This window comes from Melospiza georgiana, chromosome 10 (assembly GCF_028018845.1).
Source record: "Melospiza georgiana isolate bMelGeo1 chromosome 10, bMelGeo1.pri, whole genome shotgun sequence".
In the NCBI taxonomy this organism is placed as follows: Eukaryota; Metazoa; Chordata; class Aves; order Passeriformes; family Passerellidae; genus Melospiza; species Melospiza georgiana.
The window spans coordinates 16,771,461-16,799,105 of record NC_080439.1 but is presented as its reverse complement, the minus strand read 5'-3'; the positions used below and the strand labels follow the sequence as shown (position 1 = coordinate 16,799,105).

The following is a 27,645-nucleotide window of genomic DNA, read 5'->3' as shown; positions in this document are numbered from 1 at the left end:
CATTCAGGGGAGATGCCATGGACTTACCAAAAGGCTTGGGGAAGATAATCCTCTCATCAGGGTTGACTGTGCATTGGCAGCACGTTGGAATAGAAATGACACTGTGTTAATGCACCATGCACAGCACATGCGTCCCAGACAGGGCCCAATATTTCTTCCAGTCTGTACGAATTATCCTCACCAGGATCTTGAAAGCAAAAATTAGCATTCCTGGGAACTTGAGCACGATCTGAAGAAAAGAGAGGACAGCAGAGCACTGAGCTGCCATCCTGCTGTAAGCTGGCAATACACAGCCATCACTACTGCAGCAGCAGCACAGCAGAGTGTCACCGAGTGAGTGAGCAGTGCCCACCTGGCCATAGCAGCAAGCCCAGAAACAAGAGCAGGGAGAATGCACTCTGGCACCAGCACCACCCTCTTGGGGAGGAGGGCAACTGCAGCTTCCACCTTTAGAGTCCCCTACAGCCTTTGACAGGAGCTGGTCTCCTCCTGGGTGTCACGTCCAATACAACAACATCACAGCTTCCTCGTGCCACATAACAATGGAAATTATTAATGTTAGACAAGTTTCAGCCACTGCAGGTATTGATATTATTACTACTAATAAATGCACACGGTTTAAACTGGTGGGGCTAAGCTCTTTGGGTTTTAGTTTCTTTGAAATATGAGGGAGAGTTTTTAAAATGTTGCTTACAAAAGAGATATTTTAACTTCTTGCTCATTTTCATCTTTATTATGCCACGTTGCTGCTGGGAGGCCATGCAGCCATGTTTTTAAGGGAGAGGTTGCTGTCAGAAGAAGGCTGCCAGCAGGGAATGTGCTGTGATGCCAAAGGGTGAACTGCAGTTGTCCCTGTACACGTGCTGAGGAACTGGCCCTTCCCTACACTCTCCACTCTGTCCAGCAAACAGGATTTGAAATCAACAATGTTAATGAAATGTGGAAGTTGTAAAAGAAAATCAGCCTTTTTAGAGCTCTCTCAAGTTAGAAAAACAAAGTTAAGACATGGTTTGGCAGATTAATAGCCTGCTATTTTACCTGTTAATTACTTCATGACTAACTACTTTCTTCATTATGTTCCTGGCTCAGAAAATGCATGGCAAGGTCTACCAAACTCTCTCTCTACTTATTCTCTAGGCTAAAGCAACTGTAATCACAAGCATTTTCCAGTCATTTCCTGCCAGGGTTTCAGTCTCAGTCTGAAGAGCAATCAGTCTCTCAGGGCTTTCCACCTCAGAAAGGTTTACAAAGCATGTGTTATCTGTGCTTTTAAAGACTGAGAAACTGAGGTGTCTGTGGAGAGCAGCCAGGAACGGCAGACAATGAGACCATCTGGGCAGCAATTCTGCAATCCTGTTTGAAGTTACCCATCCATTACTATGATAAGTTAAGCTTCTCACATTCAAGTCTCTGTTCTTCCTTGAGGATGGTTCCATCCCAACTCTCCTACCCTCAAACATTGAACGGCTCAGGGGCCCAAAACCAGCTCAGCTTTGCCAGGCTGACAAAGTTCAACTGTGAAGCAGCTGGGAGTAAAGGAGGAGTAGGCTGAACCAAGCAGTGTGAGCATTCTCCTTGGACCTGACAGTCCTAGAGACAAAGGTGACTGTGAAACAATTAACATGCCACCTCTACCGACTGCAATCAGATTGCCCAAAGCCTTCCAAGAGCAGCTAACAGACTGCTACACTAAGGGTTAATAGACTACATTAAACTCTGCCTTAATGCAAAAACATCACACTGAACTCATTACTCTGTCAAGCAGGACTGGAAATTTGATATTATTCAGCTCCCAGGATGGAAGAGCACAGTGGTTTTACAGCACTACTGAAGAGGAAGTTTTTAGCAGCTAACCTGACCCCCACCTTCCAAGGCTTTTAACTCATTTCCTTTCACCCCAAGCTCCTCTACCCAGTTCATAGGCAAATACCACCAGCATCTACGTTCAAACCTGCATTTAAACTTTTACAGCATTGAAAAAAGTAAAACAGTGCTGCCTAGAAGTGGCAGAGCTGAACTCCCCTTCTTCTGAGTGGTGACATAATTCACCCGTGTACTGCAGAAGACTGAGGCTCACCAGGAGTAGCTGTAACGTGTAGTATTCCCCCTCAGTTTGCTCAGCTTGGGCAGGTAGTCCTGGCTCCAGCAGGCTAAAAAATCCTGTTCACCTTTGCCAAGCCACCCTCTTCACTGTCCACTTTTGGGGAAAAAAACAAAATACCCAGTTACTCACTGTTCGTGCTCTAAAGCAATCATCTTATTTTACAAGTTATTTCAGGACTAACAGAAGGGACTGAAAGTTGTTTACACAGAAACTGTGCTAAAGCAAACCTGAAAGCTTATGTCACTGCATTTTTTTTCTTGCCCAAACCTAATCCCAAATGTTTGCTGCCCAGAGCAGACACTGCTGCTGTGTGTAAGTCCTGTGGGAGTTCAGTTTCAATGCCAACCCTGAAATATTTGAATTCTTAACACAAACATTAAATAGAAGTAACTGGAAAATTAATTTTCATATTGCAATTTTATTTTGATATTAAAACAGCAGCTGTTACTCTGAAATACAATCCTGCACCACTCCAGAGCCCTAAGATGACGTCTTGCACCCCAGTAGTCAAAAAAATACAATTTGTGTGTGAATTAAGTCCACCTCAGGTCCTGGCTCTGTAGTTTCTGTGAGGCAACATTTCTCTATTCCTACAGGACAAACCATATTCAAAACAGATGCAAGATAAACTAATGCAAATGTCACTGTAATTGTTTACAGCCCAGTAACTATTCTGTTGTTACTTGTGCTCCTTACCTCCATGAGATGCAAGGAACTGAAGGCAGATGTGGTTGGGTTAGCCAGGAGAGGTCTGCTCAGCACTGGAATCTTTAGTTACATGATCTCCATGCTTATTTTCTGGTTGTTGCTTTTGAGTGTATCTTTTTTTCATTCCCCACTGCAGGGTTCATTTTCTCTTCAACAAGACAGGAAGACAACAAGGCCATGCTAAGTTTCTCCACTCACCTACTGCAGACCCAGCCCTCAGGACAAAGCACGAGCATCCCTTCCCCAGCTTACATGGATTGGGTGGTAGGCAGCTAACACATCCCATAAATCACCCACAGATTTATTCTTCTTGATGATTGCAGTGTTCAACTCAAGCAGAAAAAGGGATGCTAGCAGATTGGTTCAATATCTGGCAGCATGTAATGAGCTCTCAGCCTGGGGTTTGGACTGGGTTAGGACTGACTATGCACAACACATTCAGGCATTTTCAGCTGGAAGCATTTTCTCTTCATCTTGTCTTCTTACCTGACCAAGAGGCTCAACACTCTTTATGGACACATGTTGCAGTCACCTACTTCCACCAGGGCTGAGTCTGCAGGAATTTCTCCCCGAGACCAGCAGCCTCTTCTCCCTGAGCGTGCCCTTCAGAGCTGCCAAAGATTTCCCTCACCCACCCCAGTCCCTCGGTTGCCACAGAAGCAGCACAACAAAGAACCATCTGTGACAAGCCAAAGGGATTTGCTGCTTATCTTTTGGAAAGAGTTTGGTACTCAGGAGAGTCCTGCAAGGGGCATGAAGAGATGCCTATGTGCATATAAACTGCACCAAGGGAACAGGAGGAAAGAGCCCAAAGGTGCACTGAGACATCCTCATGGGGCAGTTTTCAGCAGTAACTTGGGCATACCAAAATAGAATTCTCTTCAGATACCAAACCTATGGATAATTTATCCACAGCAGAACAACTTCAAAAAAGGTCATCAGAAAGAGAGACTAAAGTAAAAATCCAAACAAGCAAACAAACCCCATCACAAAAATCCCAATCAACACCCCCCTACACACAACAAAAAGGTCTCACAGAAGATCTCCCTCCTTTCACTCTTCTTAAATCTCAAACAAATTACACAGGGCTCTGGACGCCAATATCCTTGAGCACATCCACAATCCACAACACTGACTGTTCATAATGCAGTTTTATTTTTTTCCTTTGTACAAAAACAAATATAAAATTTAAATCCAATAGAAAGTGTATACTAGCAATGACAAGTTTACATTACAATGAGACAGGACAATGCGATGTGTATTGAACACCACATTAGTTTTAAAACTCTCAGTGATACATGCACTATATAAAAACTGCTAGAACTTTTATTCTATTTCTACCAAGAATATCCAGGTACCAAGATACTCAAGAACCAAAAGTAATCTTGATAGGTGGTATCTACAAAATTAGACCTTTTCCACACACAAGAAGAAACCAACATTAATAGAAACATTTATCATTCTTTGTTAAAATCCTCTCACAAAAAGCCATACATAAAATTCTTAGTAGATACAGAAAAAGCTCAGAAGCTGCTAGCATAGGTAACCATTCAGTAGTTTAGAGAATCTTTTAGACATTTTGAAGAGATACTGTAGTTTTCAATCTGTATTTTCCCCACAAAGCCAGAACTATGTCGACTCCTGTTTCAAAACCTAGTCAGTGGTTAAAACTAGTTCTTGAGTGAAGTCAAAGAGTAGTGTACAAAATATTTAACAGAACAGGGGTGTGCCTGTTTACTTCTTGAAGAAAGTCTTTTCCACATTCAAGGTTTGTTTATTTGTCCCATAAACAAGATTGTACCTGAGGGATGAAACAAAAACAAGGGTTACCATCATCTGTAAATAGAGTTCAACTTTTCCATGAAAGCTTTAAGGCCACAGAGCACAGCCAAGCCACCTTGCCAGTCTAGTCCAGCCTCCCTGAGGTCTGTGAGCCAGGGAAGTGCATGTTTGGATAGGTGGCCAGCTCCTATTTCTAGAGACACACAGCCCTGTTGATGCTCTGCGGAGCCTGGGCATGGGGCTGGCTGCCAGCAGCCTGCTCTTCCCCAGTGCTGGCAGCAGCACCTTGTTCCCCACTGACTGACATACTGATCATACAGGTCACTGCAAGAAGGGCAACTCTGCTCTGGGAGACTCAGCCCATGCTGCAAAGGAGCTGTGAGCATTATATTGGAACACTCATATTCAGGGCAGGCTGGAGCAGCACCCCAAATCCCCAACCCCCTATTCTGCCTTGGCCCTCACTGTCTGACTGGCCAGAAAGCTGGGTCCTGTCCAGCAATTCACCACCAGTAAAGAGCTGTTTCCTCTGCAGTCAGGGGAACTATGACTATTAAAGACTCTTCTTTTATACCCACAAACCTGCCAGACTTGTTTCTGTTACCTTGACAGCCAAAATGGATTTCTTTCCCTGCTTCAAGTTGTATTCCCAATAAGATAATATAAAATTAAGGGCAAAAAACCCCCTGCAAGTACATTTTTACAATAGTTATTCAGTAGCTTCAGACTTGGCACTATTACATAGCTGATACTCAACTTCTAAGCCAAAAGAACTTACAGATGCTGCTTACCTGTAGGATTGTGCCGGATGAAAAATACAAATGGTCTGTCTACTATGAACCAAGGAGGGGATGACCTGGCTATTAAAATTGCAGCTTGAAGAAAAAAAAAAGGTTTAGAGTGAGACAAATCAAGCACCATAATGCATTACATACTCTATCAAAGTAAAGTTTCTTTGTAGATGGATATATATATATGCATGTCTACACATATCTGCATCTTGAATAGATGCAGACAAATGCCTAAAACAAACTAACTTGGACATTTAAAGCCACACAGGTCACATGATATTCTTACAGGAAGCATTTAAAAAGACAAGACCCACACAGAGCTGGAAGTCTTGGGTTTTCACCCGAAGGTTTGCAGTAGCTTACTCCTCTTTGTAACCTGGATAGCCAGAATGTGCTATCAGTGGGCTGATATAAAGTCTAAGCTATGGGAAGACACTTCCCTAGAAGTAAGCCTGTCAATATTCTTACAGTGATCAACATTGGCAAGTTGAGATTTGACTGAGAAATCACATAAAACCCATTAACTGATCCAACTCTGAGCATACTGCTGCAGTGATGTCCAGGTGAGCTCTTTGCCTAGTGCCAAAGCCTTCTAATGGAGTTTGCCCAAGTCTGACAGTTATCAGTACATCAGTACAATTGCTTACTTGTTGCTGCAGAAGCTTTGGTTCCATCTTCACTAACTTCAATTTTTGTCTTTTGCAGAACGTTAGATACATGAAGACCTTCTGTTCCTGAAAGACCCAAGGAGAAGAGCACCTTCAGTAAAACTCACTGAGAGAATCCTGGAGTGCTGTGTAGCTAAGCAGCTCTGTCAGCATGGCCCAGAATGCTAAAAGCTGCAACAGTCCTGCTGGAATCCCAAAGCTGCAGCCCAGAACAATACCTTTGAATACAGTCACTAAGTGAGTAATTACAAAAGTATGGAATAACCTTACTCCTTGTTCCTCCCCATTTCCTAAGTTTCCTTATTGATGGTTTAAGTTGTAAGTGCTTACATGCATTTTTAGCTTTAATTTTAAAAAACCTGAAAAATTTTGCTATCTGAATTTAAGTTACACTCCCATGTGTCTCAGTGTCAGGGGAAAAAAAAGCACTTAGCAACACACCTTGCTTTCAAGGAAAGACAGGCATTTGTTTTCAAATTAAGCCAGCACAAGGGTAAGCTTTTTTGTTAGATAGTTCTATAGAAGCTAATCAGGATTTTAATGAAAGCAGAAGAGAAAAAAGATGACATTTTACAGCCAGGAGTTCAAAAGTGTTTACACCCCATTTTCAGATACTAATATTTACAGCTCTGAGTTGCTTAAAGTGTGAATGTTTTTCACACATGCTTTCTTACAGCTCAAGTCACTAAACACGTAGCTGTTACACACTGTAGCTGCAGTATTTGCTACAGATTAAGGTATGGTATTGTTTAAGCCCTGCCAAAGATTTCAGACAATGCCTGAGACCCCCAGGTTGCAATATCAAATCTTAAGCAGCTGACCAGCATGATTTACTGCTGTAATGTAAGATGAGGGAGGAAAAAAGCCACTGCAATGTTGAACAGAAGCAAGCAGTCATGCCTGGCTGGCTACAACATAAAACCAGCTCCAATGTCATGGCAACACTTAGCCAAGAGAAAGCAGACAACTGCACTGGTAAAGCAGCACTTTATTCAGAGCTAGCAACTATGAAGGACCACCATGAATTAAAACAAAAAAAAACCCTTACTTGCTATTTTTGCAAAGTTTGCCTTTGACTGGTCAAACATATCCGTAATACCAAGTGCTTGCAGAGGTTCCTTTAAGTCTGTTTCTGCTTCTGCTGTAAATCTGGTTGGAACAAAAATAGAATGCATCAGGTATTATGCAGGAAAGTCACCTTCAGTATTCCTTCTCTTATATCTGATGAGATACATATAAATAATCCCCCCAAACACTTCCAGAAGAAGGAATGGATTGTGTAAGTACTTACTTTGGTAAAATAACCTGCACCCTTTTTGCTACCATGGTTGTCATCCAGCTTCCTATTGTTTTGGTGCTGATGTGGGGGATGATAGCAGAGAGCGGTGTTGTGCTTTCAGTGGGCAGTGCAATCAACATGCTGATCATCTCCCCGTGGTAGGGCAGCTCAATGATGTTGTACCACAGCTCATTTGGGGTACTTGTAGTGCCTAAAATAATAGAAACAAACAAACCCAAACTAGTGAGCCACAGCCATTATAGTTTTAAATCTCTACCTTAACACAACGGCTGCTAGAAGAGTCTGTCAGGAAAGCTTTGCCCACACCTCAAAACCAGCTCTAAAGTCCCAGGCTTCCTGCTGGGCAGCCCTTCAAAAGGCATGGGCTCTGTGTGGATGCTGGTATGCCATAAAACACAGACAGGATGACACCATGGAGCAAATACTCATTTAACATCCACACTGCTTCCCAGACAAATCTCACCAGCCCAGAGCAGCAAGGCAGCTATGCTAGAAGTGACCAGGTCAGTGAATTAAATGGATCTCTGCTCCAGATCTCAGCTGTACCAGAACCAATTGAGAATAAAAATAAAGCAAGGAATAGCAGCAGACTATCCTTCCAAACTGAAGAGATTTTGCAGACAAGCTTCTTCCTCCAAGAGTTATTACAAGCCCTTTTGGTTCCTGTCTGAATTAGTTTGTTTCATTTGCTTAATTTTCTTGCTTAATAAGGATCTGATTAGGAAGCAATCTGAAGTCTTGCAAGATAGTGGAAAGCAGCCACTTAGAGGCAGTGCAAGAGGCCAATTAAATGAGATGGAGGGAGATAGCAGCACATCCAAGTTACAGCAAGACTGCCTTTGAGCAACCTTCTCCTCCTCCAAGCTCCCTTTGCTTACTGTGGGATTTCTGGCATGTGGCTGGGAAGCAAATGCTTTTTATAGTAGTTTCAAGTTAAAATTTGTCAGTTTAACTACAGACAGTATTTCAGGCAAGGTTTTAGGATAGCAACAAGATCTTATTGTCTTTCCCCTTTCTTCATCTAAATCTGTACTTGACAGTCCAAGCTGAAAATCAACAGCTTCATTACAAATTTAATCTTGTTGCCAGCGTCATGAAAGCTGCTCTAAACTCCTATTGCTACCAAACTGGCAGTATTGCACCTCTGTTTTGCAAGAATCATGCCAAAGTTGGCAGTTTCACTATTCCATTTATTATGGCAGTGGTTCTCAGGCTGGATCCTACACTTCTAACACTGGCTGCAGAAGTCAGCTCCAGGACAGTCACACAAGGCAAACTGTCCAGCAGGTATATGCTGCTTTCCTGATTTGCTGCTATCATTACTGAGGCAAACTGAACAGGAGGAGAGCTCAGCTTCAGTCAGCAGACGGGACTGAAGAGACTTAAGATATTTAAAGTTTAAGATTCCATTCCAAGCATGGATAAAATAGAAGCCCTGTGTTAGGAAATCTAGAGATAAAAAATACCTCATTTGAGTCCTCAGGAAATGAGTAACTCAGCAGTATTTGTTTTGTTCCTTTCTAGCTTTAATAGTTTCTCTACCTTAAACATAGGCCAACATAATGGATATTATAACCAGCATCAGAAGTCAAAAGCCTTCAAGATAATAGTCTTGCTAAACCCCACCTTTAGTCATAGAACCCATTTGAAACTCCAAAATTAGTATATACTGCAGTATATACTCACACTTTCAGCAGTTAAAGTATTGCATTACATCTGCTCTAATGTACAGGTCTGGGACAGAGTCACAGTTGTTTACTTTAACCTCAAGTCTACTAATAATAATTGAGCACTACTGACAGCACAAATAGGCATTTAAAAGCACAGCGTGTCTTGCTTTTAGATTTATAGCAAGCTGTATTCTCAGGCCTATTTCTCAGAGTGTATCTAGCAAACATGAAGTAAGTTCCAGGCAGCACTTCTTACAAGGATGCAACACAAGTTTTTAATCAGAGCATCCATCCTACTTTGACCACTAAAATCCCCATAAGGCTGCAAACTGCAGCTCTGAAGTACATTGTCAGTCTCATCAAGCTGCTGGTGTCAGCTCTGAGAGTCTCTGATGGAAGTCTGGCAGAACCTGCTGAACTTCTTTTCACTTGTGACTCAATCTGAAGAGCAGTTTCACACCTCAGGAGATACAGCCAACATTCTAACCCAGCTCCTCTGGCTCCCACAGGACTGCAGACTGTGCAAGTCCCATTTCTCTATCTGCAGTAAAATATAAACTGAAACTCCAATCTTTCTCTCACCACCAGGTAAGCCTCCTACCATTCTACCTGTTGGCAGTTTTCTTTATTTTCAGCCTTTATAAACATGTACTTTTCTTTCTTACAGCAAAATGCAAATTTCTCAATTTAGGTACTTCAGACTTTCCCTTTTGAAGGCAAAGGATAAGGCAATACTTGACAGAGCATCCAACCTTAAGGCAACTGTTAAGTACCTGGCCCATGCCTCAGCAGCAGGAGACACCTCTGTAACAATCCATCTATATCAGCTACAAGAACAGCACCATTAAATGCACAGCAAGCTCCTGGAAAGAGCAAATTCTACACCTTTGCTGGTGGCAGTGGGAGTCCCTGGGCTTACCACAGCGGAAGATGGACAGCTGGGACAGCATGGGAACTTGGTAGGTCTTCCCATCAGCTCCATAAAAAGGGCGCTTCTTGGTATTTTCAGGTCGAAATCGTGATTTCCATAAGCCCTTGAAATACACAGCATTCACTAACACCAGTCTGGTCAAACTGCCTTCAATATCATCTGGAGCTACAACCTGATCAATCATACCTAGAAGAAAGAAAGGAATTCTTGAGCATTTGCTGTTGTTATATTGGCCAACTGTTTCTGAAGCACCTGACACACATTACTTTAGACCCCTTGACCTGTGAGTGTGCCAGCTCCTCATGGGACAATATATTTAAAATCCATAAAGTCAGTGCTATTCTTTGTCAAAAAGTAAATTTGGGGATAACTAGAAATAAACATATCTTGCTAAATGATAGCCTGATGTTTCAACAGCTAACAAGGCTCTACCTTTTCCAGCATGTAAGCAGATCTAAGACTGCATGGAATAGTTTCAGCTGAAATACCTCCCCATTCACACACTGCTTGCAACATTGCTATGCAAAACTGGTGATGTGGTCGAGAAAGAATTTGACAGCCTCATTTGACAAATACCACATCCAACATCATTAACACACTCCTCACATCCAGGAGAGACTGGGTTTAGCTCCAGAAGGTACCAAACACATAATTCTCCTAGACTGGGAACATGCTGCAAAATGTGATCTCTGGCTTTAGTGTCTATAAGCTTTACAATCGGTTCCAGAGGCTTGAAGCATGAGGAGTTCTGTCAAGGCAGGGTTAGTTAAGAATCCTCCACTAAATGTGAGTCCTAAGAACAGGGTCATATCTTAGGACAGTTTAGGGCAGTCAGAGCAAAAGCTGAACTGCCCTTTAGCTTGCTGTGAGTCTGATTTACTGAGTAAAACATCTGAGCTGCCTGAAAGCATCTATGTTCGAGAGAAAGCATGGACCCAAGATAACTGTGCTTGGATTTCTCACCAGGTACATGAGTGCAAAGAAGAGCAAAAGCTGCTCTGATCCCATGGATGGGATGGACACACACCCCAAACACATCCCTCCAGGCCACCACACAGGCACATCTGCTGGGCAACAAGACTGCTGCTTCCTGACCAACCAGCTCTAAAGCATCACACTAATGCCAGCTAAAGGACAGCTTTGAGCTGCAGAACAGAGCTTTCTCCACCTCCCAATATCTTTCTCCAGTATTTCCATCTAAACTGGAGGTCTCAGACACCACCCTGCCATGCACAAAGGCACTCCCCAATACTCACCCCTTGTTTCATTTTTCACCCATTGGTTGATGGAATCACAAGCTGCATTTGGGTCCTCGAAGTCCACACTCTTGACACTGCACTGAAACACCTCTTTGTTCCTTGTAACAAAAGGCACTTCCATTTTAAAGCCACTCTTTGCAAACACTGCATTAGCAATTGTTACAACGTCTTTATTCTTTTTTGAGACTATCAGCCTGTTTATCTTCTTTAAGGCTTTACCAACTCCTAGTTGGAAAAAACAGCAAGTTTAACTTAGAATAACATGATAAACCAACAGTTACTTTATATGCAACTATTAATGACATGTAAAGTCAGACATTAAGTGTTGGACTAAAAAAGGAAGGTCAAAGCAAGCATTCTGAAGGGATTTCCAAAATATCCATTTCTGAGGTCTCATCTGCTGATTCCCAGCAAAAACATGAACTCCACTATGGTGCCTGCTGCACCTTAAACTGTCTGCTCAGAATGTTACAGACAGTGGTTGAGATTACACTGAGGTTCAAATATTAGTGTAGAGCTACAAATCACGCTCTTCCACAGAACAAACTGTTCCAAAAATATTTCACATCATATAAGCCAGGTCAATTGTCAGTTCTGTGATGACAAAGAAAGTCAAAGGGTCAGCCTACTCACTCAGAGTTTTGCAGGATTTGCATAACAAACGGTCTTGAGCCTCAGAATGTAAAACAAAAATTAAAGTATTTTCTTTACTTCCTTTCCATTTACTGGAGAATAAAGTAAGCTGTCAAGAGTTTTATAATAATCTTCCAGGTTGAGTCTTAGTTTCCTTAACGACTAAGTCCTGGCCTAAATCAGCTACAAGCAGGAGTTAACACATGAGTTTGCTTCTAAAAACAGGAAAAGGGAAAGTAGTAGGTTCCAGTGCTTAGTCAAGATCCTCAGGACCCAGAGCAGATTGTACAGAGTGCTTGCTAGCTCCTTCACTGTGTGTAAGGGAAAGCAGATGGCAGCACAGAAGAACTGCTATGCTCACCATACCCAGTTCTCCCGTGTTACAGCCATCAATGAGTGCCTTTCTACACAGGGAAGCCACTGCCAGGCAGGCAACTCCATGCTCAACCACTCTATCAAACAGCAGCCTTGGGTGGCTGTTATTAAAGGGTTCCCTCTGTTTCCCAATACAATTTAGGCAGAAACATTTCCTGACTACTTTCTTATGTAGACAAAGAAGAGATGTGAAAGGAATAAATTAGTTTAGAGTTATTCTTTTAGCTGCATGTAAGAAAAAACCTCAGATGGCTTTGCTGTTTCATGTATCATGAATGCTTTAACAGCACCACTGGTATGAATTTCTACATGTTCACTCTCCAATACTATGGGCAAATTCTTTTGGAGAACATACCATAACAGAGGTTCTCAAACTGTATTCTGTGGACCACTGGTGGCCCACGGAGCACTCGCTGGTGGTCCGGGGAGAGCTGGCTGGTCTCATGGTGCTGGCTCTCCTCTTTGCTTCCAGCTGCTAAATTGCATTAAAAGACAGCTAAAGACAAATTAAATACTTTTCAACTAATACCTTTCCAAAGAAGCACTTGCTGCAGTTGCCAAAGGACTTTAAGGTAGTCATGAACAAGAGCAGGGGGAACCTGTGCAAGGACAGAGGCAGCATCCCATACCAAGCCTCTAACCAGGCAGTGGCTACCTTCTAAGGTGTTTGAGAACCTCTGTGTCTCACAGTAAGGATTAGGAATTCTGAAGGCCGGATATAACCAGTTGATACAATACTTCAACATTTTTGCAAGTACTTAGATTTTAAGCATTCAAATGTTCCTAGAGCTGATTATCCCATGAAGGGATTTCCATCTACATCATTTAGATGTTAACGTGTCAAATAATTTTGTTGTACTTCAAATCCAGGACCAAAACAGCAAAGCAAATGAAGACAGGACAACATGTTATATGACAACATGTTATATGACAATACTGCTCAAGATTTAAATGTGCACTTACCTCCTGGAGGGTTTTTTATTCTTGGAAGTAAGGCAGAATGCTGGCACTAAGATGTTAAGTCTTGCTGGCAAACACTCACAAAAATAGCATGCAAATTAAAGCAGTAAGGATCTTCAGCCTACTCCCTCTGGAGGGGCAGACATTGGCAGAGGAATATGAACACAGATGCATGCAGTGTCAGGCCCAGGCAAGCAGAAATGGCTGTCTCAAGAAGAGGGCACTACAAGAACTACACATACAGGGATTCTGACAGCAGAAACACGTGCACAAAACTGAACAGCAAAGTGAAAGTGTCGATGGTATGGTTAGTTTGCACTGCTTTCAGTGAGGTGCCAAGAAATATCCTCTTGTCCTGTTATCTAAGGAGTGGCACATTAAAGGTTGTTCAGCACAGCCTGAAATGCAGCACTGCCACCTTCTTACTCAGAGCTAGCACTGGACCACCATCCACCCTGTTCTGGAACACCAATTTGGCAAGGACAAAGGCAGTTCTAGCCAGGGCCCTGAAGTCATTAACCAAGCTGCTTATAAGCCAGTTTGGGTATATGTACATACCCATGCTCAAATTGCCAATTAACCTCAAGCATGTCCATTCTCTGCTTTGGTAAACAGAGTTAATTGGTGCATGATGCAATCTACCACTCTTTGAAAGCCATCTCATACATCATGAAGAGTCTGACAAAACACACCCAAAACCACCTTAGGATCACTGACCATTTACACTGTATCTCATCACAGTTGTCAGCTGCTTCTTTGTCTTGCCATCAGCTCCCAGCTGCAGCACTCCCAGGACAGATGCAATCCCGTGAGGAGAAACAACAACATTGTCCTGAGGCTTAGCTTTCACTATTTGATTGAAGACCTGGATTCCAACATCAGAGCTAAGCTCCTCCAGAGGATAAAAACTGAACTGGGAACATACAGACATTAAAGTCCCAAGAACAAAGAGGAGTGAAAAATGCCAGTTCATGATTCCTGGTTGGAGATACCTGTAAGAAAACAAGAGGGGGGAGTTAAGTCAGCTTTCACAAGAACAGCATTTTTAACATAAATTCTTATTCATCTAAAGAGCAGGCAAGTCTTGTACATGTGCCACACACCATTCAGAGCTCTGGCAATGGGACTCACACAACTCACTGTGTTTCACTTAGCTCTACCAGGATTTTAGGTCTAGGGGTTTCCAGGTGCAATGATAATCATGACATAGCTAGATACCAGTGCCTACATAAAGGACAAAAGCCACCAAGTTAGAAGACCATCTCCCACAACACCCTAGTTGAGGCAGTTTTGTGTCTCAGTTAAGTGAGCCTTGGCATTCTATTTAGATTGCCCTTTATGGTAAACGAGTGCTGAGAGTGTGGTATGGTCCTCACCCACTAGTATGTGATGCACAGTACACCTCATAGATCATTTTCTGCAGTGAACAGAAGCATATATACATATGCAAACAGACCTTCTGCTGTGGGAATTTACACCTGCCTAGAACAATAAAAGATAGCTGCATAATTGGCATTCTCAATAACAGGAACGTAGAGGAAAATTTTGGATTTTAAAATGCAAATGTTGAACTTGGATTTCAACCTGTACTTCTCCATTTAAGAACACAGAGCACCTAATGTATACAGAATGAAGTTAATATTCAAAACAGGTACACTTTCATCTGCAGGTCTAACACCTGACAGAACTCAGCATTATTATCCATGAGCTCCAAAGAGCTGAAGCACAAGCAGCATCAACATTTTCTTCAGGACCTATCAGCAACTGATTAGAGACAGCCAAACCCAAATGTCAAACACCGAGCACTGTAACTGCTGTTCTGTATTTCCTCCTCATGAAACTGCATTCAAGCCTTTTTTTAGGGTAAAGAGATACTTAGAAAAAAATACATGCAATAATCTCCAATCTCCTTAAATTATGTTCCCTGTTCACAACATTAAGACATTTCATTTACACAGTTCACAGCCCCGACTTCCATTTCCAGACCAGCCAGGAGCCTGTTCCTCACTGACTTCAGAAGCAAGGCTGCAGAAGGCGTACAACCGAATGAAGCGTTATGTGCACAACAAATGCAGCAGCACCAGGTCTGTGCTGCCCTGCGGCCCCCAGTGCAGCCGGCTGGCACCCCTGCTGCTCTGGGTGCAGCACCCCAGGGTGCTGGGGCCCAGCAGAGGCACAGCCCTGCCACTGCCAGCCGCCTCCCACACAGCCCAGGGAGCTGCGCCACCGCCGGCCTACCTACGCTGCGAGTCCAAACCGTGCTGCAGCACCGCACTAGCACAAAACCAGCTGGTGTTTGCACAGATTTGTTTAATCATCTTTTAATAGCATGTACTTTAACTGTGCTAAAACACTTGAAAGCGACAAATACAGCATTTCCACTTTCTTCTACACCGTTTGAGGGGACGAAGTTGGCTTTGTCGCAGTTTGCCGTTGCAGAATAAAGCAAATGCTGAAAATGCAATAATGCAGGAGTTTATACATCTTTCTCCCCCAAACCCAACTTTAGCATACTTCTGACCAGAGGAACTTGCTGATTTAAGTTATGCAAGAAAAAGTGAAAACGCTGTACTACAAATTGGGGTAAGAGCCCACCCAATAATTAAGTCTTCTCCATAAACCTACTAATCCCCCAAGCAGTTCTGAGGTCACTAAAGCACAATTCCTTCCAAAGGAGCTTCATATCACCATCTGCTGCAACTACTCGAGCTTAGTCCAAAATTTAGGCTGGACTGGGCTCGCTGCAGCTGAGACCAGCAGGAACAAAACCCAAGCACCATGGATTGGGTTTGCACCCCCTGAGGCAGGTCAGGATTGGGTTTGCATCCCCCAGAGGCAGGTCAGGATTGGGTTTGCATCCCCCAGAGGCAGGTCAGGATTGGGTTTGCATCCCCCTGAGGCAGGTCAGGATTGGGTTTGCATCCCCCTGAGGCAGGTTACATGAGTCACTCCTACGTTTGTCTTGCACCCCTCATCACCAGCTACAGCAAGAAAATGTCATGGGGGAGAGCCAACAGCCTGACAGGGAAAGTAAACTTGCACTTTTCAAAATAAATTAAAATCGTTAAGGAACATTCTTCAGTGTTGTTTGATGCGAACACAAACCACTTGAAACCTTTAGTTTTGTTCTTAAGGGCAACAATCTCTTCTCTCACAGCAGCTCCACACTGATGGCACTGCTGCCTTGCAGGAGGCACTCTATGAAAAGCTTCATTTAGGGCTGGCTTTTAGGGTTTTCTTTGGTGGTTTGGTGGCCATCTCTTCTCCCAAACCTGGAAACCCAAGGGGTAGTTTAAACAAATTCTTAATCCCGATAATAAGCAGATTTCTAACTCAACCTAGTATCTTGGCAAAAAGAAACTTCAAGGTCCTAAAATTATTACAAAGTCTTACTGGAGGCACTTTGAAGCAAGCAACAGCACATGTTGGTGCAATACAGCCTGTCCCACACAGTGATGGACAGAGACAGTACCAGATAATCACAGAGCACAGTTTGAGCTGCCATCTGAAACCCGGGCTTTGACCAAGGCAGCTCCACCGGATCCTGACAGCAAACCACAGGACACTGGGCTGTCTTGAGGGCAATCTACCCTTGATACATTATATGGCAAGAAGCATACTATGAGGGCAGAGACAGCAGTGACACTTTGAAATCAAATAAAACAATGTTTCTTTGTCTTTTAGGTACTTCATCTGCACAAACCTAACTGAAGTCAGACACTTCTCTCCTTGACTTTCCCAGAATATATTGCAAGGCTCCAAGTTTTCTATTTCACTGATGACAGCCCCTGACAGACTCAGGGTGACAGCCTTGTATTTTCCCCATAACATGTGAAGCTTTGTCAAAACAACCCAACTCTGCTCACAAGGCCACTGCTGCAGAATTTTGGGCTTTTTTCTGTTTCAACTGATCACCTCTCACATCTGGTTTCTCCAGAATTCTCCATATTTGCCTAACCTCTCCCTCCTGACACACCATAAAGATGGGTTGGTCTCTGTTTTGGAGCACAATCTCTAGCAAATACCTATTCAATAAGTGAAATAGTCATGCAGTGCTCTGAGCATGGAAAAATAGTAAAACCACTTTTCATCACTAGTTATAGAGCAGTCACTTCTTGGCCTGGCCCTGCTCTGGCCACTGTGTAACTTAACCAGGTAACTGGGACGACAACTGGATCTTTGAGAAGAAGTGGCATCCCTGCAATTGAAGTTTCCATCGTGGATTTCAGTGAAATCAACTTCTATGCAGTCCAGTACCAAGAAGTGCATTTGCATATCCTGAAAGAAACAGCTTAAGCACAGTGCTGGGAGAAGAAACCCAAAAGGATGCATGATGTGTGGGATGGAAAACAGCTGACCTGCTATACAGAATATCAACAAGCTTTCAACAAGCTTTCATAGCACTGAAGCTAAAAAACTTAGTGATAGTTAAATCTGAATCTAATGCTTCAGAAAACCAAACAAAAATACAGGCTAGGCATTTCTTTGCCTATGACCTTTATATTTTTTACAAAGTTAAACTGAGGAGGAGGAAAGTGTATAGGCGAATTCATTTACATAAATGTGGGCTTTTGAAAGATGCTGGATCAAAAAAAAGTCCCTCTGTAGGGTAGGCTGCCCACTTCTTAGACTGAGCACTTACAGGAAGGACAACATCCACAATTTACACTTCTCAACACGCAATGGCAATGCTGTCACTAACCCAAAGAAACGGAGCCAGTGTTATCATACATTGCCATTTGTTATGCAAATCCAGCCCTTAACCCTAATGCTACAGTTTCTGAGCTGCACAGAGCAGTGGCACACATTCATTTATATGAGAGGTGCCATCTCCACAGCAAGCACACCCAGAACTCAGCTCCCCCTGCCTCACAGGGCAGCACCACCCCCAGTCTGTACAGCACACAGAGGTACCAGCTGTAACTCCAACTGCTAGGCTAGAGCCTAGCCTAAGCCACAAAGGAATGTTCAGACAACTATTCCAGTCAGGCACAGAGCTCTGGGGAAGCAGAGGAGGAACACAGCAGCATGTCCTGATAGCTCTCTGCTGTTTCATGGCAGATGATGGAAACTCTTCAGGTTCCCAACCCTGGGACGAGCTCAGCTTCATGCTGGTGTTGCAAACACTGACTCTCAGATGTATTGGGCAGGACACTCAACTCTCACTAGGCTCAACTATTCATATCACCATCGTAGTACCTAGTTTAAATTTTTCAGATGAAATTATTATGGAAGTAATTATATCAACAAAGAGGACATGATGCTTTCAGCCTACATTTATAGAATGCTTGTTACAAAAGCAAAGTTATATTAATACAGGCTGTTTAATCTGTGTCTAGAAAAGCATTTGGTGGAGCAGGGAAAAGTAAATCTTCAGCCCCAGGCACAAAATACTGCTAACAATGAAGATCCTCCTACAGCAGAAAACTAGCTTAGGAAAAAACTTCATTTTCAGAGAGCCAAACTAAGCTGCTGCAATCTTCCCAAGAGGAAGAACAGAAATTAGTTTGGTTCAAGATCAGAGGCAAAAACATGATCTGAAAAAATGCCTATATTTAATATCTAAGTTGGAGAAAAGGCCTGCCCCAGAGAGGCTAAAGAACACTTTGCTTTGGATTGAGGATGAAATAATCAACTGTACATCGATTTTCAGATATCTGTAATTACTGCACTATGAGACACTTCCAAGTGTTTATTTTGAAGCCTGACTTCAACAGCAATAATGTATAATCCTAAAAGCTCCTTCTTGCAGTTGCAAGATTGATTCTGTAATTTCTTTAAAGATATATCAAGCACAAGGAAGCTCAGACAGCAGACTGCACTTCTGTGAATAGCTGAAACCAAAGAGCAGCAAGCAGAGCTACAGGGACTAAAACTGAGGAGCAGTCTCACAGCATTGCTGGTCTCACTGTAGTAAGCCCCAAACCCTCAGAGCCTCTGAGCCCACTGGGCAGCCTCTGTGACCAGAGAAGGCCAGCCTGGAACAAACATTCAGGGACCTCTCCAAGTCTGAGATGTTGACGTTTCCATGCCACTGTCATCTGGGCTACTAATTTAAAAGTCTTATTTCAATTGACATATGAGCTGAAAGAAAGCAGCTTCACTTCAGGCATTTAACCAATTCTCTCCAGCGGGACTGAATAAATACTCCACCAAACTTGTTAACAGTCATTAAAGGAGCTGGCTGAGCACACAGCAATTGTTTCTCCCAAGCAAGGAGACCACTCTGCTGCAGAGGGAAGGTCATGTGCTGGGTCTTGTTTTCCAGCTGATGGGTTTAGCAGCATGGTAAAGCACTCCAGACCTTCGGTGGGCTTCCCTGCCCCTCACAGGTGCTCCTGACTCCCCTCCTGCCTACGCCTCCTACATACCAAAGCCTTCAGCTTCAATATCCTCTCCTCACCCTGAACCTGAGTTCAGCCTGCTGAAGTTCCGGCTGCTTCCACATGACAGATCTGGGAAATGTTTCATCCTCCTGAATGTTGGTGCTTCCTTTTCATCTAACAACTCCTTCTATTATTACTCAATACCTGGAAAGTTTAGTATATGCAGAGCATTTCCAAGAAAGGATGATTGCTAGGTTTTAAACAGCTCAGTACTCACATTGCTCTGAAGAAGAGTAAGCTACTGTCAACGAGATATAAACATAACTTGTACACAGAGATAAGCTGGAAGTGATGGGTTTTTTAAAGAAAAAATTTTATATCTTAAGACATTGGTCTGACATCAGGCACAACAGCCAGCATTGCACATGAATGCCAAAAGCATGGTATTGGTTCCGAATATTTCCTCTTCCAACCTTAATCCTCTCTCTTCTATTCCTATCCCTCTGAGGTTTTTAGTGCATTCTGGAAAGCCTGTTCAGCTGTGTCCAACCAACCTCCCCTGCCAAGTGGGAATTTCCCTGCAGAGCACCAGCTTGTGAAACCAGCTGGTCCCACACAGGAACCATCTCTTTGTCCAAGCACTGCTCCCCCATGAGCAGGAAGCTGGAGTTCAGTGCTTCTTTATCGAGAGTCCTGACCATCCCCATTTTCTGGGAGTTTCTGTTAAACATGAAGTGCAGAGACCACCTCCATTTCAAACTGTCTGTAACCTCATGACTGGGGTCTTCAGCTCACAAGCCAGACTAATTTTTCTCACCAGTATCTATCCATCTCGTACAGCATTTGGTGGTGGTTCATGGTAGTTAATTACAAAGATCAATTTCACATCATGCAAAGCTGACCAGGGTTTTCCTTCACCACTGGGTTGTGACTGTACAACAACTACAGGGGCACTATTGAGAGTTTCAGGAACATAGATAGGCTTTTATGTACCATTTGCTTTTACTTCCATCCCTCATTTATACATGATTTAAAGAGCCAAATTTAGCTCTGCTTCATGAAGCAAATACAGCTGACAGGGCAGGGGGCTTATAGAGACTACTATGGTACTGCACAATTCTACCCCCAGTCTCAAATTTTATGTGTTCTCTTGTTACTGTAAGCTCAACTACAATTGCTTAAGTTTCTAGGTATTATTTATTCCTGTATTTAAAGTAGTTTCCACAGAATTCTCCAAGACCTAGTATCAAGCCTTACAGCATCAGAAAGATTAAACAGAATTATGTTTGTAGCTTACTGGTGTCCCCTTATTAAAGAAGTGGTTTGGTTGATCTCGAGTTCTTTGTGCAGTGTGGGTATTTTAACATAATGAAGAAACGAGCATGGGACAGTCAGCTCATGCAGACTAACGCTGCAGAACCAGTTTCCCCAAAGGGGAGCACAGCAGGGCCCAACAGCACGGTGGGGAGGCTGTGCCCCCTTCTCTGGGCTCACCCCAGGGGAGGGAACGGGGTTTGACAACCAGAGCACCTGCCTAAACTCAAGCCCCCAGTTTTAGTTTTTTAGTGCAAGAGAGGCCTCATGGAACCCCAGTTCCCACATTTATTGTGCATTGGCAATGCTCACTATGCAACCACAGGCTCGTTAGGAGCCAAAGGCAAGCCTGCAGCATTGCAAGCTCCCATTAATGAGGTGCAGGCTATTAATTCCTTAGCAATTAAGGGCTGTGTAAGTACAGATCTATGGTAAATAGTCTACAAGGTGCTGGACTAACAATGGCTGGTATCTTATCAGGTATCTCATCACCATCTCCACCCTAAGTCCCACCTCTGCTTTAGGATTTTACCATCTTTTCTTCCTTAAAAAATATTAAAGGGAAACTCAGTACCCTTATTCATTTTCACTTAGTACAAGTATCTTAGTGTCATCTGATAGCAAGACTCACACCACTACATCCCTGCAAGGCAAACAAATCTGGTTCTCCTCTTCTCAGGTAAATTTTCGTAACACTTTCATAAATTTTCTCTAACACTTGGGCTTAAAGAACTGACAAACAAAGGAAAAAAACCTCCAAAACTGTGTAAGAAATAAAGAAAACTAAAGGTGTAGAATTGAGTCCTCAAGCCAATAGTTAATATTTCAGAGCTTTGAAAAAGCATGTGAGTCACTGCAGAGTAGAAGAGAGATGACTGTTGGCCTCCAGATTCCATAATTTTGAGGTTTAGGTTACTCTGCAAAAGAGATAATTATATTTCCTACTAAACAATGCTACAAAGCCCAATTCCCATCACCCCACACTCTATGGTTCAGTCAGGGTTTGCAGCATAACTAAAAATTCGGCTTTCTATGGAGCCATACCATTTTTCATTATTTACATTTTTATGATCCTAGAAAGCTAAGAGAGGTGTTAGGATCTATCAGCCATACAACATCTAACTAAAGCCAGCTGGGTTTAGAGATGCCCAAATGGTAGCAGAAGATGTGAAGACAGTCTCTCAAGAGGACTTGAAGAAGCCTCACTTAAAATAATGCATGTGCATTATTTCAAGTTTTTACTTATCCCTCCTTCAAGAGGAAAGACTACAGCAGTACAGTGTTGGCAGTTAGTCTAAAAGTACATACAGTCATTTCACTATAAAAATGGATTGGAACTCCAGTATTCTCTGTTCATAACAATGACATTCATAAAAACTTGCACTTACACAAGCTCATTGATAGCCAAACCCTGATAATTTAAGCATTTATACACAGGGAATGCTACCAAATGACAAATTACCTGGAGAGATGGAATGCTGTTCTAACCATTTACTGCACTTGTGGTTGGCGATCTGCAGCGTAATGAGTGACTAGCCTTTTATTTATTTATTAATCACACTGTACATCATTAGCAATCAACCACTTCCTATTTGCAAGCTGATTTAGAAACATTATCTGAAAAACTAGATAACAAATATAACCCTCTAAGTGTAATAGAGCCAAGTTATTAACATGAAAAATGTATATTGATTTATACATTTATTTAAAATGAAAAATGTATATTGATCTTCTGTATCCAGGACAGCATCACTGAAACAGACCTAAGTTCACAGGAGAGACTAGTTTTTAGTGGCCTCTTCTCAGCCATTCCAGCCCTAGCTTGAAGGTTACTCAAAAAGGATAAGGAGATTCATATTTCACAGCACAGACATTTACTTGTATCCATCTTTTCCCCCAGGAAGCTCCAGAAGCGGAACCAGCCAGCCACAAGAGCATGGGAAGTCCCAGGTGCTGTTAGGATGCAGGAATGAAACTTTGTGCTGGGAACCTCATCCATATGCTCAGGTAGACACCTCCTCAGTCATCTGCAGGAAGACTCACATTAACCAGTCAATAAGAGAATTGCCAGCTATTTAAAGAGCTGTATTTAAGAAAACACTCTTTTTGTTAAACTGACCTCACTTCTGACTTACCCCCCTGGCTTTACTACAGATTTCTGGGAAGGCAAGACTTAAATTTCCATAGTAAAAAACGGGACAACAGAGTATGAACTATGCACAAGAACTCTCCAAGAGCAGGTCATGACCTGCATATTAAACTGTCTGATTCAGTTCAGCCTGAGAGTTTGTGGGCTGGGCTGTGAGCTGTGCTGGCTGAGGCTCCACGGAGTCCATCACTATTTCTGTAAGGCAGATGACAAACCTCTGCAGAGGAAGTAGGCAATTAGCTGGGAAAGCAACCTCTCCAAGCGAGCTGCCAGAGCAGCTGGAGGCCTCAGCTTGTTTAACTGCTGGGAAAGACACAAGAACTGCTCCTTCTGGGAGAGGAGGGGGTGTAGCAAGATGGAGACATACAGATAAAGCACCAACTTCTACATGGCAGTTCTTAGATTGCTTAGGGATGTAAAGTTATCCTATAACAGAACGGAGGAGAGAAAACTAGTCATGTTCAGTTCTCCACTTGGGTTTGGACCTGTAACCTGTCAGAGCCAATGGGAAACTGTCCCTGTCCTAGTCAAACAAAAAACCTGAAACCTCGTTCAGCTTTGGGCAAGCAGAAGCTTACAGCTCCCACCAGATGACAGGACCATCTCAGAAGCAGTGAGAAACATCACTAAATACCTCAACATGTCCTTCTGTGAGAACAGAAGCTTAAAGAGAGAGCTGTTAAATAATACAGAAAGCATTTAACATAAAAACAGGCTTGGTCAAAACTACATAGCTGATGAACATGAATTCATATCCCCTGTACATCAGCTGAACTAAGGGAGGTAGAATATACAATCATTTCTCACTAGTGCTTCTGGAGATTCCAGGGGGATTTGCTCCTGTAGCTTACAGTCTGTTGGTAACTCCTATTTCTCACAAACCAACCTACCTGCTCGCCAAGGCCACCACAAATTCACAGCCTTGAACAGGCTTCTGCAGCTCAGCACTCACTGGCCATCAGTCCTGATCCCTTCCACAGTCCCACAGCACTGAGGAGAATTTCAGGCTGCTGTTTCCAAAGCCCTGATGCCAACAGCAGACAGCCTGAAGCCCACACTTTGCACCACATTAACATGGTCAGCAAAACTGATATTTTCTCCAAGGGGAGATAATTCCACAAGATGAATGTGCTTTCATACTTAAACTGCTTTGTGGCATATTACTGGACCCCAGCATAAGGCACCTTTTGATTTCAGCTTGAAAATAAGGGGAAAAACCACCTTTCTGACCATTACAGGTAAATACCAGACCACAGAAAAGACACAGCAGCTGCCAAAACGCATGCTTTCCACAGACACTGCTCAAGGAGAGGTGCTAACAGCTTTAGAAAGCAGTTCGGTTAGCATTTAAGTGTATTTCAAGGCCATGATAAAGAGCTTAAGAACCTACAGCTTACACTAGCATTGCCACTAAAATTGCCCCATACTTTTCCAGTCCATCATTGCTGGCTCTCACTTCAGCAGAGACCTCAGCTCTGCTGACAGAAGTCAAGTATGAACTAGAGTCTCTCCCTAAAGTGAGAGGAAAACCAGCAGAACACAGGACAGCTTTTTTCCCCCACGGCATGCCAGCCTAAACGTTTGTGTGGCTCCAGCTGCAGAATGCTACCACCTCTTACTGCTCTCCTCCCACCACTTCAACCATCACAGAGGGGACACCTGAACACACACATGGTTGCACATATTCAGCTGTCCAGTTTTTACACAAAGAAGCTACCTACTTTAATAATAATAAACACCTTCTTATATTTTCATACTTCCCTAACTTACACTGAATCTTTACATTTACACTAAATCTTTAAAATCATATGTAGATGACTGACTCCTCCATGCTACCACTACCAAAAAGAGGCAATTCCTTGTATCACTGCACTTATTCAGAAGAAGTTTATGGCTAGTAGAGGTGCACAGAATGACATGGTTCTTACAGGCCAGCACTTTGCTGTAAAGCTTGGTTCATTAGCTATGTCACAGGTGACTGGGAAGATGCTCAGAGGCACATAAATAAAGATGACTGTATCTAGCAACACTTTACAGATTAGTGATGGTTATCCATCTTTTTCCTGTCTTCTCATGTATAAAACCTTGGACCCCAGAGAATTGCAGAATTCAGTTAACAAACCAAGTTGACTGGAAACGTTTTGATGATCAAAATTAATTTCCCCATAATCAGTATTACAAAAGCATGCTCTTTCATGCATGCTTGCGATTAAGCAATTCAAGCAGCCCGGACAACCCCTAACCCCAGCTTCCAAGAAAAGCCTTCCACCGAGCCTCAGCTTTTTCAAGAATGAGCAGTTCCTATCAAGAACCAAAAGCCACAACCAGCTGCATGAGCCAGGGAGATGCTGTGCCCACCACCACAAATCTCCACCCAGAGCTCCCTCTGAGCTGATCCCTTGCTGTGGATACTGAAATTTACTTGCATCTCCACTGTAATTCCTAGCAGCAAGGTGAGGTGCTTATTTTTCACTATTTATACAGACACATTCACTTCAACCTATTCTAAAAATACCTGGTGCAACTTGCTGGGCTCCCTGCTTGACATTTTTCTGCCTAGCAGATGCTGGTAAGAAACTCTGGGTTGGGAACACATTTCTGCCTGTGTGATTTAGACACTCAGGCTAAAAGTCTCCACATGCCACTAAGACGTGCTATTCTCCTGGTTGTCAATGACAACACCAAACAGAAGCTCCAACACTTCTGTATACACCTTGAGACAAAACCCACTGCGGGTTTCTGTTTTCTTTTTTGTTCTGACATGAGTTTCTATTGCCTCCCACATGAGATGCATGGAGCTATATATAGATATAAATGTATGTGTGACTATAGTGATGGCCATATCACCAATCAGAGCAGAGAGGAGTTCTTCCACCGTCCTCATACCTGGGGAGGGCATCAAACAGCAATGCCTACAGAAGCTGCCTTCCAGCATCTCAAGCACTTGACACAATTTGCTTATAGGTTGCCTGACATACAACTTGTCTGTAATTGTAAAAAGCTGTGGACTAGCATTCATCACTCAAAGTTTGCTCCCGTGCCAAACAGCTGCTATTCTCGTGAGTTTAATCACACCCCACAAAATGCTAGATCTCCAACCTAGTACATCCTACATGCAGCTGAATTAATCTACTTAATAATTCTGCCTTTTTATTTGCATTGCTCTTCCCCTCACACTCCAAAGGCTCATCTGAGCACTCAGCAGGCATGCAGCTGCTTTTCACTTTCCTCGAGGATGTCTGCAGTTTCTCCGAAGCTACACAGCAGCACAGCTGCTTACACCTACGTACATTTCGTGAATAGCCCCTACAAAATCAGGTTTCTAATGAATTCCTGTGGCAAGCTGGGGACAAGACATTACTAAATGCTCACACCAGAGAAAGTGAAGGAACAAGAGGTCATTTTTCAGTGCAGTGAAAAAAAAAAAGTCATTCTACCAGGTTTCTCTTTCAGGAAGTTGCCCAAGAATGCGATTACAACCACAAAAGCCAAACCACGTTCAGAATCATACACAGGCATGAGAAAGGGGGAGAGAAATAAATCAAAGGCCTCTAACCCATAAACAGATATTCCCTAGTTTTATGGGAAATTTGACATTTTAACACCTATTTGTTACTACAAAGGTTTCTCCAAAGGTATTTTTCTGTTAAGATCCTCCAACATCACACAGTACTGAGCCAAAATATCAAGCACCATTTTCACCAAGAGACAAAGGACTCTGCATTTCCAAATCCTCCCAGGACGCGACACACGAAGCAGCTCCCGTATCACTCCAAAGTGAGCCGAGGTCAGAGTTTTGGTTAACCAGCTCTCCACTCCAGCACACAGCGGGATGCTATCAGCCCTAAATCCTGTTACAGTATCACAATACCACTCGTTCCTCCCCAAAGGGCAATGGCCGAAAATGTTCCTCCCCCGTTACTCTGCCATTCGGAAAGCCAAGAAAATTTCAGTCACTACCCGGATTATGATTTATTACTTTTATTTAGCACAACAGCAGCAAGCTCTCTCCCACGGCAGACAAGGGACACGAACGCAAGCGAGCAACTTGCAGTTCCCGAGCGCTCGCAGCGCAGCCGGTGCCCGGGAAGTGCCGCCTCTCCCGCACCCGGGAGCGAAGCGGTGCCGCTACCCGCGGGCTGCCAGCCCCAAACCCGCTTCTTTCGGGGCAAAACCCCTCGCTGCTCGCACAAAGCCAGCGCCTTATCTTGGGAGAAACTCGGCGCGCCCGAAGCCCCGCTCCCGGCACAGCGCCCACGCACCCGGCGCTGGGAAACTTGTGCGAGCAGGTAACAGGAGCGCACACCGAGGAGCCGCCGGAGCGACCCCCGCGCTGTCAGCAGCCAAACTTTGGGTGCCCCGTTCCTCCGCCCGGTGCCCCGCGCCCCTGCCGCCCCCAGGCGCTCCTCCGGCTGTGCCCGCACGGCGCTGGGCGGCCCCGCTCACCTCGCCCGCCGCTCTCCGCCTCCGCGCCGCTGCTGCCCCTCGCCCCGCGCCGCTCGGCCGGAGCGCGGCGGCGCCGCCCGCCATTTATAGGGCCCGGGCCGCCCCGCCCGCCCGCCCGCCCCTCGCCCCGCGCCGCGGGCCCGCCCAGGGCAGCGCCGGAGCGGCGCGGGGGGCGAGCCCGGCCCCGGCCCGGCCTCAGCTCCGTGTCACACAGCCCCGCTGGCCAGCC

General features: G+C 43.8%; 2 protein-coding genes across 2 annotated transcripts in view; both read right to left on the bottom strand.

Annotated features, from left to right (window-relative positions):
* Positions 1–3,944: 3,944 nt before the first annotated feature.
* On the bottom strand, positions 3,945–27,438 carry SERPINE2 (serpin family E member 2). The gene is made up of 9 exons (XM_058031560.1): positions 27,417–27,438; positions 13,899–14,173; positions 11,211–11,438; positions 9,943–10,140; positions 7,345–7,543; positions 7,102–7,202; positions 6,033–6,119; positions 5,386–5,469; positions 3,945–4,613 (listed from the first exon to the last, which is right to left on the bottom strand). The coding sequence occupies exons 2-9, from the start codon at positions 14,152–14,154 to the stop codon at positions 4,576–4,578; spliced, it is 1,191 nt and encodes a 396-aa protein (XP_057887543.1). The 5' UTR covers positions 14,155–14,173; positions 27,417–27,438; the 3' UTR covers positions 3,945–4,575.
* Positions 27,174–27,645, bottom strand: part of FAM124B (family with sequence similarity 124 member B) — a 71,220-nt gene continuing 70,748 nt past the window's right edge. Inside the window, exons 6-7 of the mRNA XM_058031417.1 lie at positions 27,417–27,645; positions 27,174–27,238 (exon numbers count right to left, since the gene is read on the bottom strand). Of these exons, the coding sequence (XP_057887400.1) occupies positions 27,174–27,238; positions 27,417–27,645 (294 nt within the window). The remainder of the gene's footprint in view (positions 27,239–27,416) is intronic.

Bases quoted from the DNA above. Each gene is read 5' to 3' on its own strand.
- SERPINE2 (XM_058031560.1), bottom strand. From the start codon at position 14,154: ATGAACTGGCATTTTTCACTCCTCTTTGTTCTTGGGACTTTAATGTCT. The intron at 7,203-7,344 runs GTAAGTACTTAC...TGTTCCAACCAG, and splicing joins GTGCAGGTTATTTTACCAAA to ATTTACAGCAGAAGCAGAAA. The intron at 6,120-7,101 runs GTAAGGGTTTTT...TGGGTCTTTCAG, and splicing joins AAACTTTGCAAAAATAGCAA to GAACAGAAGGTCTTCATGTA.